Below are 12,692 nucleotides of genomic sequence, written 5' to 3' on the forward strand. Positions count from 1 at the left end.
TGTAATAGGGGATAATGATGATAGTTCTTCCTTTCGAGGTGACTTCGTTACTCCAAGTGAACTTGTGAGTAACAATATACTGTGAGGGATGCGTACCAGACCACAAGAGTACCCTACGCAGAGCTCAGAGTTCGGCTAACAGCTACAAAGGTAGAAGTCTCCAAGGTCTCTTCAGTCAACGTCGAGTATGATTCTCCTTGATCCGATACGGGCCCCGCGAGCTACGTTATCAACAAAGATTCACTAGAGTTAGCGTATAGAATTCGACCGTCTTCGACGTAATAGTTCAGGTAGAGTTCGAAGTCACGATAGAGTAAAGTAATTCCAAAAGTATAGTCAAATAAAGTTGTAACTCGCGTATCAACGATTTATATTGTTAAGACTCTGATTTCGCCGATGATGGTTTGGCTAGTCAGTGAATGACACAGTATTTATATCCCTCGCTTATGTCTCGAGGACCCAGTCTACTAATAATACAGAATACACTCGGGGCATGCCCGAGACCCTGAAAAACAACCAAGAACATTTAACTCCTAAGTCCGTAACCCAAACTCCTAAATCCGCTGAAACCCCTCAACCTATTTATCCACTCTAATGCACGTTTCCCTGTCGATGTTTCTTCTCCATCGGCCGTCTGGTGGATAATCGTCAGCGTCGGCTATTCGGAGGTCTCGGACGGCAAGGCTACCTACTCAGCCCTCTTCCCACATCGCTTTCCCACATAGCAGAGTCCTCTCATGCCCACAGGTACCGCCGATAGGTACTCGGTCGGCTGGCAGCTTGCGCCGATTCGCTCCGAGCGGTCCGATCTTCGATCCGATTGATTCCAGCTGTCCCTCATATATCCACCGGTACCAAAACACTCCCCTCCGGCGGTTTGACGCTCCGGGGGTTATTATTGGGGTCGAAAACGTGTTTTTTATGACTCTGGGTTTTTTGGTCGCAATTTGGTCGCACCACACTCCGCGAGTGTGGTCAAGAGTTGATATTAGTGTACAGAGGGTATTGGGGTATCTACTAGCCTTTCTCTCACTCCCGTAAATGCTTGGCATGCCCGTAACACAAACCTGTCGAACCAAACCTATACTGTTTAGGTCAACAACAACAACAGAGAAAGATACCTAACTATATCATTTAAGGGTCTATTTGATGCGTAGAATCACCTCCCAGTGTCCGTTTATGCATATAATGCACGGTTGCTGAGCTGTAAGCTTAATAGATACAGTACCCGCAAATACTATGTGTTTCCACCAATCATAGCTGGGTCGTTTAGGGGAACAGCAACAGGCAAGGTTACCAGACTATATGATTTAAAGGCCTATTTAATGTGTAGAATCACCTCCCAGTGTCCGTTTGTACATACGATTCACGGTTGTTGAGCTATAAGCTTAAGAGATGCTGCAACCGCAAATATACATATTTTAAAAAACCATATCTGGATCGTTCAAAGCAACAACAATAGACAAGGGTATCAGATTATATGATTTAAGGGCCTATTTAATGTGTAGAATCACCTCCCAGTGTCCGTTTGTAAATACGATTCACGGTTGTTGAGTTATAAGCTTAAGGGATGCTGCAACGGTAGATATCCATATTCAGTAAATCATACCTGGTTCGTTCAAGGCAACAACTATAGGTAAGGATACCGAACTATATAATTTAAAAGCATATTTAATGCGTAGAATCACCTCCCAGTGTCTATTTGTACATACGATTCACGGCTTTTGAGCTATTGGCTTAAGAGATATGGTAAACGTTCAAAAAATAGTTCTAGCAACTAAAATCTTGCCACTTGATATGATAGATAAGAGTTATTAGAATGCTGTACCATCATTTCTAGACCTAAATTACATATAGAATTCATCCCCATTGTCCATTTCCAAGTGAAATATACGGTCGTAAAAATATAAGCAAATACATACGGCTAAACTAAACTACTTTTATATTCTCTTCTGTGCGATCGATACTGTTTATCAGCAAATTCTTTCTGTTCTTTAGTCAACCCGTCAGCATAGGCCTGAACCCAGCGTCTACTTCTATTGGCAAACCTCCTAATTGTCTTTAGACTTACTGATTCGAGTCCTTCCCAAATGGTTTCTTCCAGTTCCGAGAACGAGTAAGAGTGGTTTTCTCTAGTATACCTTTTTACTGCAGCCCAAAAGAACTTGATATTGAGTTCACAGTGGAATTTAGGATAGAAAATCACTTCATGTCCTCTCTTTGTAATTTCCAACTCCAGCAAAGATTTCTCACTTTTCAAATCGGTTTGAGCCTCTAAAATCCGAAGACAACAGCAATCTCTACCTTGTACACACTCGTCTGTCCTTCTTTGATCTCGTTTCTCCTCAGTCTCCCCTTCTCTTCCATCCTTTTTCTACTTATCCGACCCGCACTGCTTTAATAAATCGATCCTCTACAATCCTCTTTCTTGTAAAACCCGTTTCATGCCCCTTGGTGCGCTAATAAGACCAGATGAAATTGGGATTGTGGTATCCCAAAAACAGTCACCTATACGGAATAGCATTGATTGTACGTTTCCGGCATAATAGGTATCATGCATAATTGGTTGTTTTCCGCCAGGATTGAGATTCATTCGGCTTGCCACAAGAGGATCTGGTGCCTTACATGAATGTCCGCTTGAGTTATCAAATGCAAAAACTCCCATATGATTAGGGAAAGCCTTTTCAAATATAGGAATTGCCTTTTCCAAAACCTGCTTTACCATTTTATTTGAGTCCCACCAACCGTCATCATTTTTACCACTCCCGTATTTTATTATCTCGCATGCATACTGTCGGGACCCCAATTCGTGATCGTAGACGGACAATCGACCAGTAGCCTCAGTCAAAAATTCAGATATCATTATACCTTTCCCTCGTGACTTAGGTCTCAACCATTCTTGGCCCTTCGACTTCCAGGAATATAATTTGCCGTCATTTGCATTAAACGTTGACTCATCATGGGTAATAAGTATACGTCTTTTAGCACCACAAGGCAGATTTTTGTGTATCTCTCCATTGTCATCGTACTCCCGTAGCGTTATCGAAATATCCTGGAAATAATAAGCATGTATTTTCCCGGTCCACTATTAATTGAAAGACTTACTTTCCAACGAGGAATAAAAACGTTTGTTCTATAGTCCACTACATCCTCCCGTTCATGACCATCAATATATCCTTTTTTATTCCTACTGTAAATCCAACCTAACTTTGCGAGCCAACGTTGTGCTGTCCTAATACTGATTTTGGTTGTTTGAGTAAAGTTCGGATTATCGTTTAGAGCAGGAATAATAGACGGAGCTGTGAGGGATGCGTACCCGACCACAAGAGTACACTACGCAGAGCTCAGAGTTCGGCTAACAGCTACAAAGGTAGAAGTCTCCAAGGTCTCTTCAGTCAACGTCGAGTATGATTCTCCTTGATCCGATACGGGCCCCGCGAGCTACGTTATCAACAAAGATTCACTAGAGTTAGCGGATTATGTTCGACCGTTTTCGACGTAATAGTTCAGGTAGAGTTCGAAGTCACTATAAAGTAAAGTATTTCAAAAGTATAGTCAAAATAAAGTTGTAACTCGCGTATCAACGATTTATATTGTTAAGAATCTGATTTCGCCGATGATGGTTTGGCTAGTCAGTGAATGGCACAGTATTTATATCCCTCGCTTATGTCTCGAGGACCCAATCTACTAATAATACAGAATACACTCGGGGCATGCCCGAGACCCTGAAAAACAACCAAGAACATTTAACTCCTAAACCCGCTGAAACCCCTCAACCTATTTACCCATTCTAATGCACGTTTCCCTATCGATGTTTCTTTTCCATCGGCCGTCTGGTGGATAATCGTCAGCGTCGGCTATTCGGAGGTCTCGGATGGCAAGGCTACCTACTCAGGCCTCTTCCCACATCGCGTTCCCACATAGCAGAGTCCTCTCATGCCCACAGGTACCGCCGATAGGTACTCGGTCGGCTGGCAGCTTGCGCCGATTCACTCCGGGTGGTCCGATCTTCGATCCGATTGATTCCAGCTGTCCCTCATATATCCACCGGTCCAAAAGCACTCCCCTCCGGGGGTTTGATGCTCCGGGGATTATTATTGGGGTCGAAAACGTGTTTTTTAACTAGGAAAAACCGCAACTCCGCATTTGGTCGCATATTGATCGCACCGCACCTCGTGGGTGCGAACCGGAGTTGATAGTGGTATTACCATTAGTATTAGAGGGTATTGGGGTATCTACTAGCCTTTCTTCTTACTCCTGTAAATGCTTGGAATGCCCGTAACAGGAGCGTAATGATCATGGTTTAAAACAGCAGCTATCCCCATAATATTGGCTGCTTGACATGTGTATAATAATTGGTCAATCACCTCACAGATTCCTTGTGGTGTAGCTTTTGACATTGCGGTATTGAGATACTCTCGTATAACCAATATTACCTTAATATTTTAGTTATTAAAAGGTAGAATGAGATATCGGTTATTAAAACTTACACCTTCATCATGATATAAGGTTCTAACAGTCATGTATTGACCTCTTTGTATTTTAAGTGGTGGAATTCTAAATTCCTGCCAGTCACGGTGCCATCTGCGCAGTGTCTTTGCCCACTTATTGCCCTTTCCTTTTGCCGCTGATATAATTATGGAATTATCTACCCAATTGTGATCACGACCTTTTTTAAGCTCAACCTGAAGTAAGTTTATTAAAGCATCCACCCTGTTGTACCACTCGCCAGTGGGTTTATGTTTCTTCACCCAAACTTGTAGCTCCCGAATCTCATTTTCAATCCGGTCTTTTGATAACGCCATCTCAAAATCTGGTGGAGAAAAAAATGTTGTGCTAACCGGAAGCCTACTACTGGCAGATGAAGATTCCGGAGCAACAAAGAAGCGGGAGATAGACCCATATATCCCCTGCATATTCCTTCGCGTCTCTTCATTTTTCTTTTTGTGGTAGTGCATCAACTGCCTAGAGGGAGTGGCTGCAGGATTTGTGCCAGGAAGTTTGGACTCCGCTAAAGCCTAACCACCACCTGGTTGTCCTATTTGGAGAATATCTTCTTCAATATCGCTAAGGGCCGCAATCACATCATCTTCTTCAAAAGCCGATACTCCTACATCACAGGTAAGTACAATAGACTAATTACAAATGCACCCGGTACTGAAAGTCTTACCAGGAACTTCCCTAACTTCCTTCCGAATTCTTGACTGGACCCTGAATGCTGCCCCACCCGCAATCGAAGCAGTCCTTTTTTGCTGTTTATTTTTTGGAACTCGAGGCATGATTACTGACCAACAACTGAGTGTAGTAGGTGTAAATCTAAAGTAACCGATGAATCCTCCTCCTGAAAGCTCTCCAGCTGTGAGGGATGCGTACCAGACCACAAGAGTACACTACGCAGAGCTCAGAGTTCGGCTAACAGCTACAAAGGTAGAAGTCTCCAAGGTCTCTTCAGTCAACGTCGAGTATGATTCTCCTTGATCCGATACGGGCCCCGCGAGCTACGTTATCAACAAAGATTCACTAGAGTTAGCGTGTGATGTTCGACCGTCTTCGACGTAATAGTTCAGGTAGAGTTCGAAGTCACAATAGAATAAAGTATTTCCAAAAGTATGGTCAAATAAAGTTGTAACTCGCGTATCAACGATTTATATTGTTAAGACTCTGATTTCGCCGATGATGGTTTGGCTAGTCAGTGAATGACACAGTATTTATATCCCTCGCTTATGTCTCGAGGACCCAGTCTACTAATAATACAGAATACACTCGGGGCCTACCCGAGACCCTGAAAAACAACCAAGAACATTTAACTCCTAAGTCCGTAACCCAAACTCCTAAAGCCGCTAAAACCCCTCAACCTCTTTATCCACTCTAATGCACGTTTCCCTGTCGATGTTTCTTCTCCATCGGCCGTCTGGTGGATAATCGTCAGCGTCGGTTATTCGGAGGTCTCGGACGGCAAGGCTACCTACTCAGGCCTCTTCCCACATCGCTTTCCCACATAGCAGAGTCCTCTCATGCCCACAGGTACCGCCGATAGGTACTCGGTCGGCTGGCAGCTTGCGCCGATTCGCTCCGAGCGGTCCGATCTTCCATCCGATTGATTCCAGCTGTCCCTCATATATCCACCGGTACCAAAACACTCCCCTCCGGCGGTTTGACGCTCCGGGGGTTATTATTGGGGTCGAAAACGTGTTTTTTATGACTCTGGGTTTTTTAGTCGTAATTTGGTCGCACCACACTCCGCCAGTGTGGTCAAGAGTTGATATTAGCGTACAGAGGGTATTGGGGTATCTACTAGCCTTTCTCTCACTCCCGTAAATGCTTGGCATGCCCGTAACAGCTTACCCCCCTTCCAGGGTGTCACGTCTCGGGACATCTTCTGACAGACTATGGTTCCAGTAAACCTGCTCCACATATCACCCGCGGTGTCTGTGGAGGGGAAGGACTTAGCCCCGTAGGGTACCTCTATAGTCTCAGGCGTTGGTCCTTCACGGCCTTGGGGTTCCTTCGATGGAAGTCGCGGACAAGGTCAAGTACTTCCTCATTCATAGCGTCCATGACTTGATACGTACAGTCACTCATCGAATAGCCCCGCCATTTCACCAGGTATTCCACTAATCCTCTTCTGCTTTTCCGGCTCCCCACGATTCTTTCCACTTCGTACAGCACCTCTCCTTCCTTATCGACCTCTTCGGGAGTTGGGGGACGTTGTTCTCGGCCTGGGATACTGCTCTGTCGATACCGTTCCAAGAGTTCAATATGGAACACATTATGGATTTTGACTTGCGGTGGCAGTTCCAGTTCGCACGCTCGTTTACCGGCTAGTCGGACAATTTTGAACGGGCCGAGTTTCTTATGATCGAGTTTCTTGGTAGAGCGACGAGTCTTGATATTGGTCGCATTGAGCATAACCATATCTCCCACCTTGAAGTTAGGCGGTTCGTCCCTTTTCCGATCATAGTATTTCCCCATCTTCTCCCTGGTGTCAGTTAGGCGAGCGAGAGCATAGTCGTGAACTCCTCGGATGAAGTGAGCGTACAGGTCACTGGTTGGGTTGACCACTTCGGCTTCCGTCGGCCAGTTGGTTCTTGGGTTGTAACCGTAATTGGTATAGAAGGGAGATTGACCCGTGGCGGTGGTAACCGAGTTGTTGTAAGCATACTCCGCCAACGGGAGTAGCTCTGCCCAATCATCTTGTTCGTAGTTGCAGAACGCTCGTAAGTAATGCTCGAGGGTTTGGTTGACCCGCTCTGTTTGCCCATCGGTCTGAGGGTGGAAAGCCGTACTCATTCTTATTCTCACGTCCAATAATTCCATAAGGGATGCCCAAAAACTTGAAGTAAATTTGGCGTCCCTATCGGAGATTATATCAAGAGGCAGCCCATGGAGTCGCCAGATTTGACCGAGGAATATCTTCGCTAAATCCTGCGCGGTCGTTTCTGCTACTAAGGGGATGAAGTGCGACATCTTCGAGAACCTATCGACTACTACCCAGATTTGGTTATATCCCTTTGATTCCGGTAACTGCACGACGAAGTCCATTGATATTGATTGCCAGACAGAATGTGGCGTGGACAGTGGTAGAAGCGCACCGTATTTCTTATGGCGGCTGGGTTTGTTGCGCTGGCACTCGTCACATGACCGAACGTAGTCATCAATCCACTCGTTCATTTTTGGCCAATAGAAGTTACGCGTGATGAGTTCCAGTGTCTTGTCTTGTCCAAAGTGTCCTGCCACTTTCGAGTCGTGTTCTGCCTGTGCGATTCGGATCTTAATACGGTCGTCTGCCGGAATGTAGAGTCGGTTCTTATAGAAGAGTAGCCCGTCTTTCTCAGTGATATCCTTCATTTCCCCCAGCTTCTCTCCCTGCTCAACTCTCTCTTTCAATCCTACCCATGTCGGGTCTCCCGATGCCGCCTGCCTGACATGGTCCAGAAAGTTCTTAGACCAGTCAATCACTCCCTTGGAGGCAAGCGACACCGCTGATACCACAAACTCTTCCTCCGCCAACTGTCCGGGCTTAAAGAACCTGTCTATTGGCTGTTTCCCAAGCATGCCTCCCCCTTCAGGACGGTACTCCGGCCGTCGCGATAGTGCATCTGCCTTCCCATTTTTGGTTCCCGGGCGGTAAATAATCTTGAAGTCAAATTCCGCCAAAGACTCAGCCCACCTTGCCTGTCGTCGGTTAAGAACCTTGGTTGTTGAAAAATATTCCAAGTTCTTTGATCCGTATAGACGAGAACCGTTCGACTAGGTCCTTCGAGGTAGTGACGCCATTGCTTGAAGGCTGACACAATTCCTAGCATCTCCTTATCCCAGACGTCGTAGTTGAGTTCCGCTGGGTTAAGTTTTCGAGAATAAAAGGCAACAGGGTGAGTCTTTCCGTCAATAACCTGGGATAAAATTGCGGCGATAGCAAAATCACTTGCGTCCGTTTCCACGATAGTCTGGCGATCTGGAGAGAAGTGTACCAAGATCGGCGCAGACGTAAACAGGGTTTTGAGTTTTTCGAAGGCTGCTTGGGCCGTCATGGACCAGACAAAGTTCTTAGCATCACCCCTGAGACAATCGGTAATGAGTTTACAGACCCCGGAGAAATTGTGGATAAACCTTCTGTAGAAGTTGGCAAAGCCCATGAAGATCTGTACTTCCTTAACGCTGCGCGGGGCTTGCCAATTCGTAACAGACATGACCTTATCTAGTGCCATGGTGACGCCTGCTGGGGCAAGGATGTATCCAAGGAACTCGATTTCGGTGAGCTCGAAGAACGATTTCTTCGGGTTGGCGACTAGATTGTATTCTTGTAGCCTACTAAGGACTTTGCCGACCAACTCTCTGTGCTCTTCTCGAGACTTGCTATATATTAGGATGTCATCAAGGTATACTACTACACCTTGATCCAAGAATTCCCTCAGCGCGTCATTCATCATGTTCTGGAAGGTCGCCGGCGCATTTGCCAGCCCAAAAGGCATGACGAGGTACTCAAAATGCCCGTACCGCGTACGGAATGCTGTCTTCCACTCGTCGCCGTCTTTGATCCTGATGAGGTTGTAACCTTCCTTCAGGTCAATCTTCGAGAAGATAACCGCGCCTGCCACTCGATCTCGTAGTTCGTCCATAAGTGGTAACGGATACCTGTTCTTAATGGACACGCGGTTAAGTCCACGGTAGTCAACGCAAAGTCGTAGACTACCGTCCTTCTTCTTCACAAATAGGATTGGGGCTCCTGCCGGGGATTTGCTCGGCCTAATCTTTCCCAATCGCAACATTTTGTCCAGGTACTCCCGAAGCACCTTCAGCTCGACTTCGGATAGGGAGTAGACGGGTCCCCATGGTGGCTGTTTACCTGGTTCAAGATCTATCGCATGGTCGTAGGATCGATGCGGTGGTAGTTTGTCTGCTTCCGATGGTAGGAAGACTTTAAGGAACCCATGGAGCCAAGAGGGAAGAGTCTCGCGGAGGTTGACCGATTCATCTTCCAAAAGACAAATACTACCGATGAATTGGGCCTCCGGATCGTCCAATACACCCTCGTCCATCTCTATTTGAGGTTCCTTGTCAGTGAAGCATCGACTCTTGCAGTTCTCGCCATCGTAGGAAACTTCCCTATTTGCCCCTATGACCGGCTTGTGTTCTTTCAACCACCAGTTCGGTAATATTGCATCGATGCCAAGTGGGAGAGGGGCGATCTCGAATGACAACTGTGTTTGATGCCCCCTTGACATTATAATTAATGGTTGTGTAAAGGCGTGTCCCGTGCCCTTCATAACTTCTCCCGTAAATCCAAATACCCGGGCCGGGACGTCTCGTTTCACCTTCGGGACCTCAAAACTATCAACAAAAACAGCAGACAAAACAGGACCAGTTGCACCAGTATCCAACAACACCTTACAAGGTAAACATTTTTCCGCAAAACAAAGGAACTGATTAACGATAGGTCGAGGACCGTGAATAGGTTCCTCCAAAATTTTCTGTTTTTTCTCCGGATGGGACGCTCTCCCTTCCTGCCTTTTCCTTTTCATATTTTTTTTGTTGTTTTCCGTCAGTGATAACATAGCAATCTGGGGATACTCCTGACCTGACTCATCAGAGTCCCCTTTTAAAAATCCTCATCAAAATCCATCTCAGATTCCGATCCGCGTTCTCGCACAAACGCTTGCCCACTGGTGTACTCCGCAGCAGCCGTCGCAGCCGGCTTCTTAGCACGGTGCCTCATTCGCTTCCTTGGAGGTTGGGGTTCCGGTGGTTCCATGTCGTGGTCACCATCGTCATCACGGGTACGCTTTCGGGAGAAGGAGGAGATAGATGCACTGTTGTTAGCATCTGAACGACACCACTTCCAAAGATGACCCTTTCGGCCACATCGCACACAGGCTCCATCGGTCTTTCGCTGTTCTCGGACCGGCTGTGGAACTCCTTTGGTGGCTTCGTCGTAGTCGTGGTATATTGGCTTGTTCCCCGACTTATTCTTGCTGGTGCTCTTTTTATCTTGCCCTTTTTCCTTCTCCTCGGTCTGAGCCCTCCCCTTGATCTTAAACCCCTTCTCCTTCTGCCGCGAGTTCCCACCATTATTCGATTCCCTTCCTCTCGACTCTGCTTTCCCCAACATCTTTATCTGCTCCTGATAAGCCTCATGAGCCTTGCCGGCTCGTTCCAACTGTTGGATGTACTCGGAGTCGTCATCGGTTGGATCGAAGCGTGAGTGGCGCTCCCGGATTTCATTTGGTAGCCCTTGGAGCAGGGCGGCGCGATAGGATGCTCCTTTCATCTGAGCATGCTGGTTCATGATCTCCATTCTCGTCAGGTAGTCTCCGATGTTGGCGGAGTACTTAAACTGCTGCATCTTCATCGCGTTCTCCATAGCCTCTTGAGTGCTTAGAAAACGTTTCCTAATCTCCTGACGGAACCGAGTCCAAGTAGCGTAGTCCGCGGCTGCCGGTCCTAGCATCTTGGTCTCGATGTATTCCATGAACCATTCCTTGGCCAATCCACACGTATACGTTCCGGCGAACAGTACTTTGTTCCTGTCCGTTCGGAACTTCTTGGGTTTCTGCTCGAAGTAGATCTCGCACTCCATGAGCCAATGCCGCAGGTTATGCTTCCTGGCGTTATCGAACTCAAAGGGTATTTTGGCGAGCGAATCTACCATATCCTCGTCTTCGGGCGGCGCCGAATTCCGGTTCCCGCCTCGGTTCATTCTCCAATTTTTCCGACCGTGCGACCATTCACTATTATCGTCGTCATCGTCGTCGGAAGGTTCTGGGTCTCCCCCAACGTTTCCTCTTGGTGGGTTTTGTGGAGGTTGCTTTCCACCATTTCCGCCAACTGGAGCAGCTCCCACCGGTCCTCTGCCACTATTGCCCTGCACTGGGCCGGCATCCTCCGGCTGCCTGCCTCCATTTCCTCCTACTGGACCAGCGTTTCCTCCTACTGGGCCAGTATTTTCGGGTTTCTTGCCATTGCCAACAGGAACCGTTCGGGGCGCATTAGGGTCTAAAGGAGCACTTGCCACAGAAGGTGCTACTGACAGATGTTGTCGCAGTAGTTCCTCCATCTCGGCTATCCGTTGGTTTCTTTCCGCATCGGATCGCTTGAATTCCGCAAACCAAGCTCGTTGCTCCCCTTTTTCCTGCTCCCGCTCTTCTCTCACGATCCTCAGTTGTCGCTCCGCCTCCTGTAACTGGTTCTGGGTTTGCAGATGACTTTGCTCCAGAACCTTATGGTCGGCGGCTCGTGCAGCTTCGTGTGCTTGTTGGACACTGGAGACGAGCTCAAAAAGCGATTCCAGATGTTGTTTTTGGGCAATGGCTTCTTGCCGTACCTTCTTGTCCAGGATTTGTCCACTCCCTTGGACTTGCTCCTGGAGATTTTGTAGCTGCTGCCAAACGGCCTGTCCAGCTGCACCAAGATACCTCATTTGTGCCTCATGGGTATCCAAAAACTCCTGCATATTCCTCACGAACTGGGCTTGAGCAGAGCGTTTACTCGATTGCCTAGTTGTTGTAGAGGGTCCTCCCGTAAGTAGGGGGTCTGGGCTAGCAGCCCTTGATATCACCATAGAATCTTCTCCTCCGGCCTCCTCAGTTACGGCCGAGGTATTTATGAAGTAATTATCCCTTCGGGTAGTCATTGTGATAGGGGATAACGATGATAGTTCTTTTCTTTGAGGTGACTTCGTTACTCCAAGTGAACTTGTGAGTAACAATATACTGTGAGGGATGCGTACCAGACCACAAGAGTACACTACGCAGAGCTCAGAGTTCGGCTAACAGCTACAAAGGTAGAAGTCTCCAAGGTCTCTTCAGTCAACGTCGAGTATGATTCTCCTTGATCCGATACGGGCCCCGCGAGCTACGTTATCAACAAAGATTCACTAGAGTTAGCGTGTGATGTTCGACCGTCTTCGACGTAATAGTTCAGGTAGATTTCGAAGTCACAATAGAATAAAGTATTTCCAAAAGTATGGTCAAATAAAGTTGTAACTCGCGTATCAACGATTTATATTGTTAAGACTCTGATTTCGCCGATGATGGTTTGGCTAGTCAGTGAATGACACAGTATTTATATCCCTCGCTTATGTCTCGAGGACCCAGTCTACTAATAATACAGAATACACTCGGGGCCTACCCGAGACCCTGAAAAACAACCAAGAACATTTAACTCCTAAGTCCGTAACCCAAACTCCTAAAGCC

General features: G+C 46.9%; 2 protein-coding genes across 2 annotated transcripts; both read right to left on the reverse strand.

The window, feature by feature from the left end:
* Window positions 1-5,018: 5,018 nt before the first annotated feature.
* Window positions 5,019-5,279, reverse strand: H6S33_004775 (uncharacterized protein; the record flags this gene model as incomplete). Its single annotated transcript, XM_044836131.1, has 2 exons — window positions 5,019-5,110; window positions 5,171-5,279. 2 exons carry the CDS (start codon window positions 5,277-5,279, stop codon window positions 5,019-5,021), a joined length of 201 nt encoding a protein of 66 aa, XP_044690748.1.
* A 4,820-nt stretch (window positions 5,280-10,099) lies between these two features.
* On the reverse strand, window positions 10,100-12,130 carry H6S33_004776 (uncharacterized protein; the record flags this gene model as incomplete). The annotated part of the gene is made up of 1 exon (XM_044836133.1): window positions 10,100-12,130. The coding sequence occupies one exon, from the start codon at window positions 12,128-12,130 to the stop codon at window positions 10,100-10,102; it is 2,031 nt and encodes a 676-aa protein (XP_044690749.1).
* Window positions 12,131-12,692: the final 562 nt, after the last annotated feature.

This window comes from Morchella sextelata (genome assembly GCF_020137385.1).
Source record: "Morchella sextelata strain SCLS chromosome Unknown scls_18, whole genome shotgun sequence".
Lineage (NCBI taxonomy): Eukaryota > Fungi > Ascomycota > Pezizomycetes > Pezizales > Morchellaceae > Morchella > Morchella sextelata.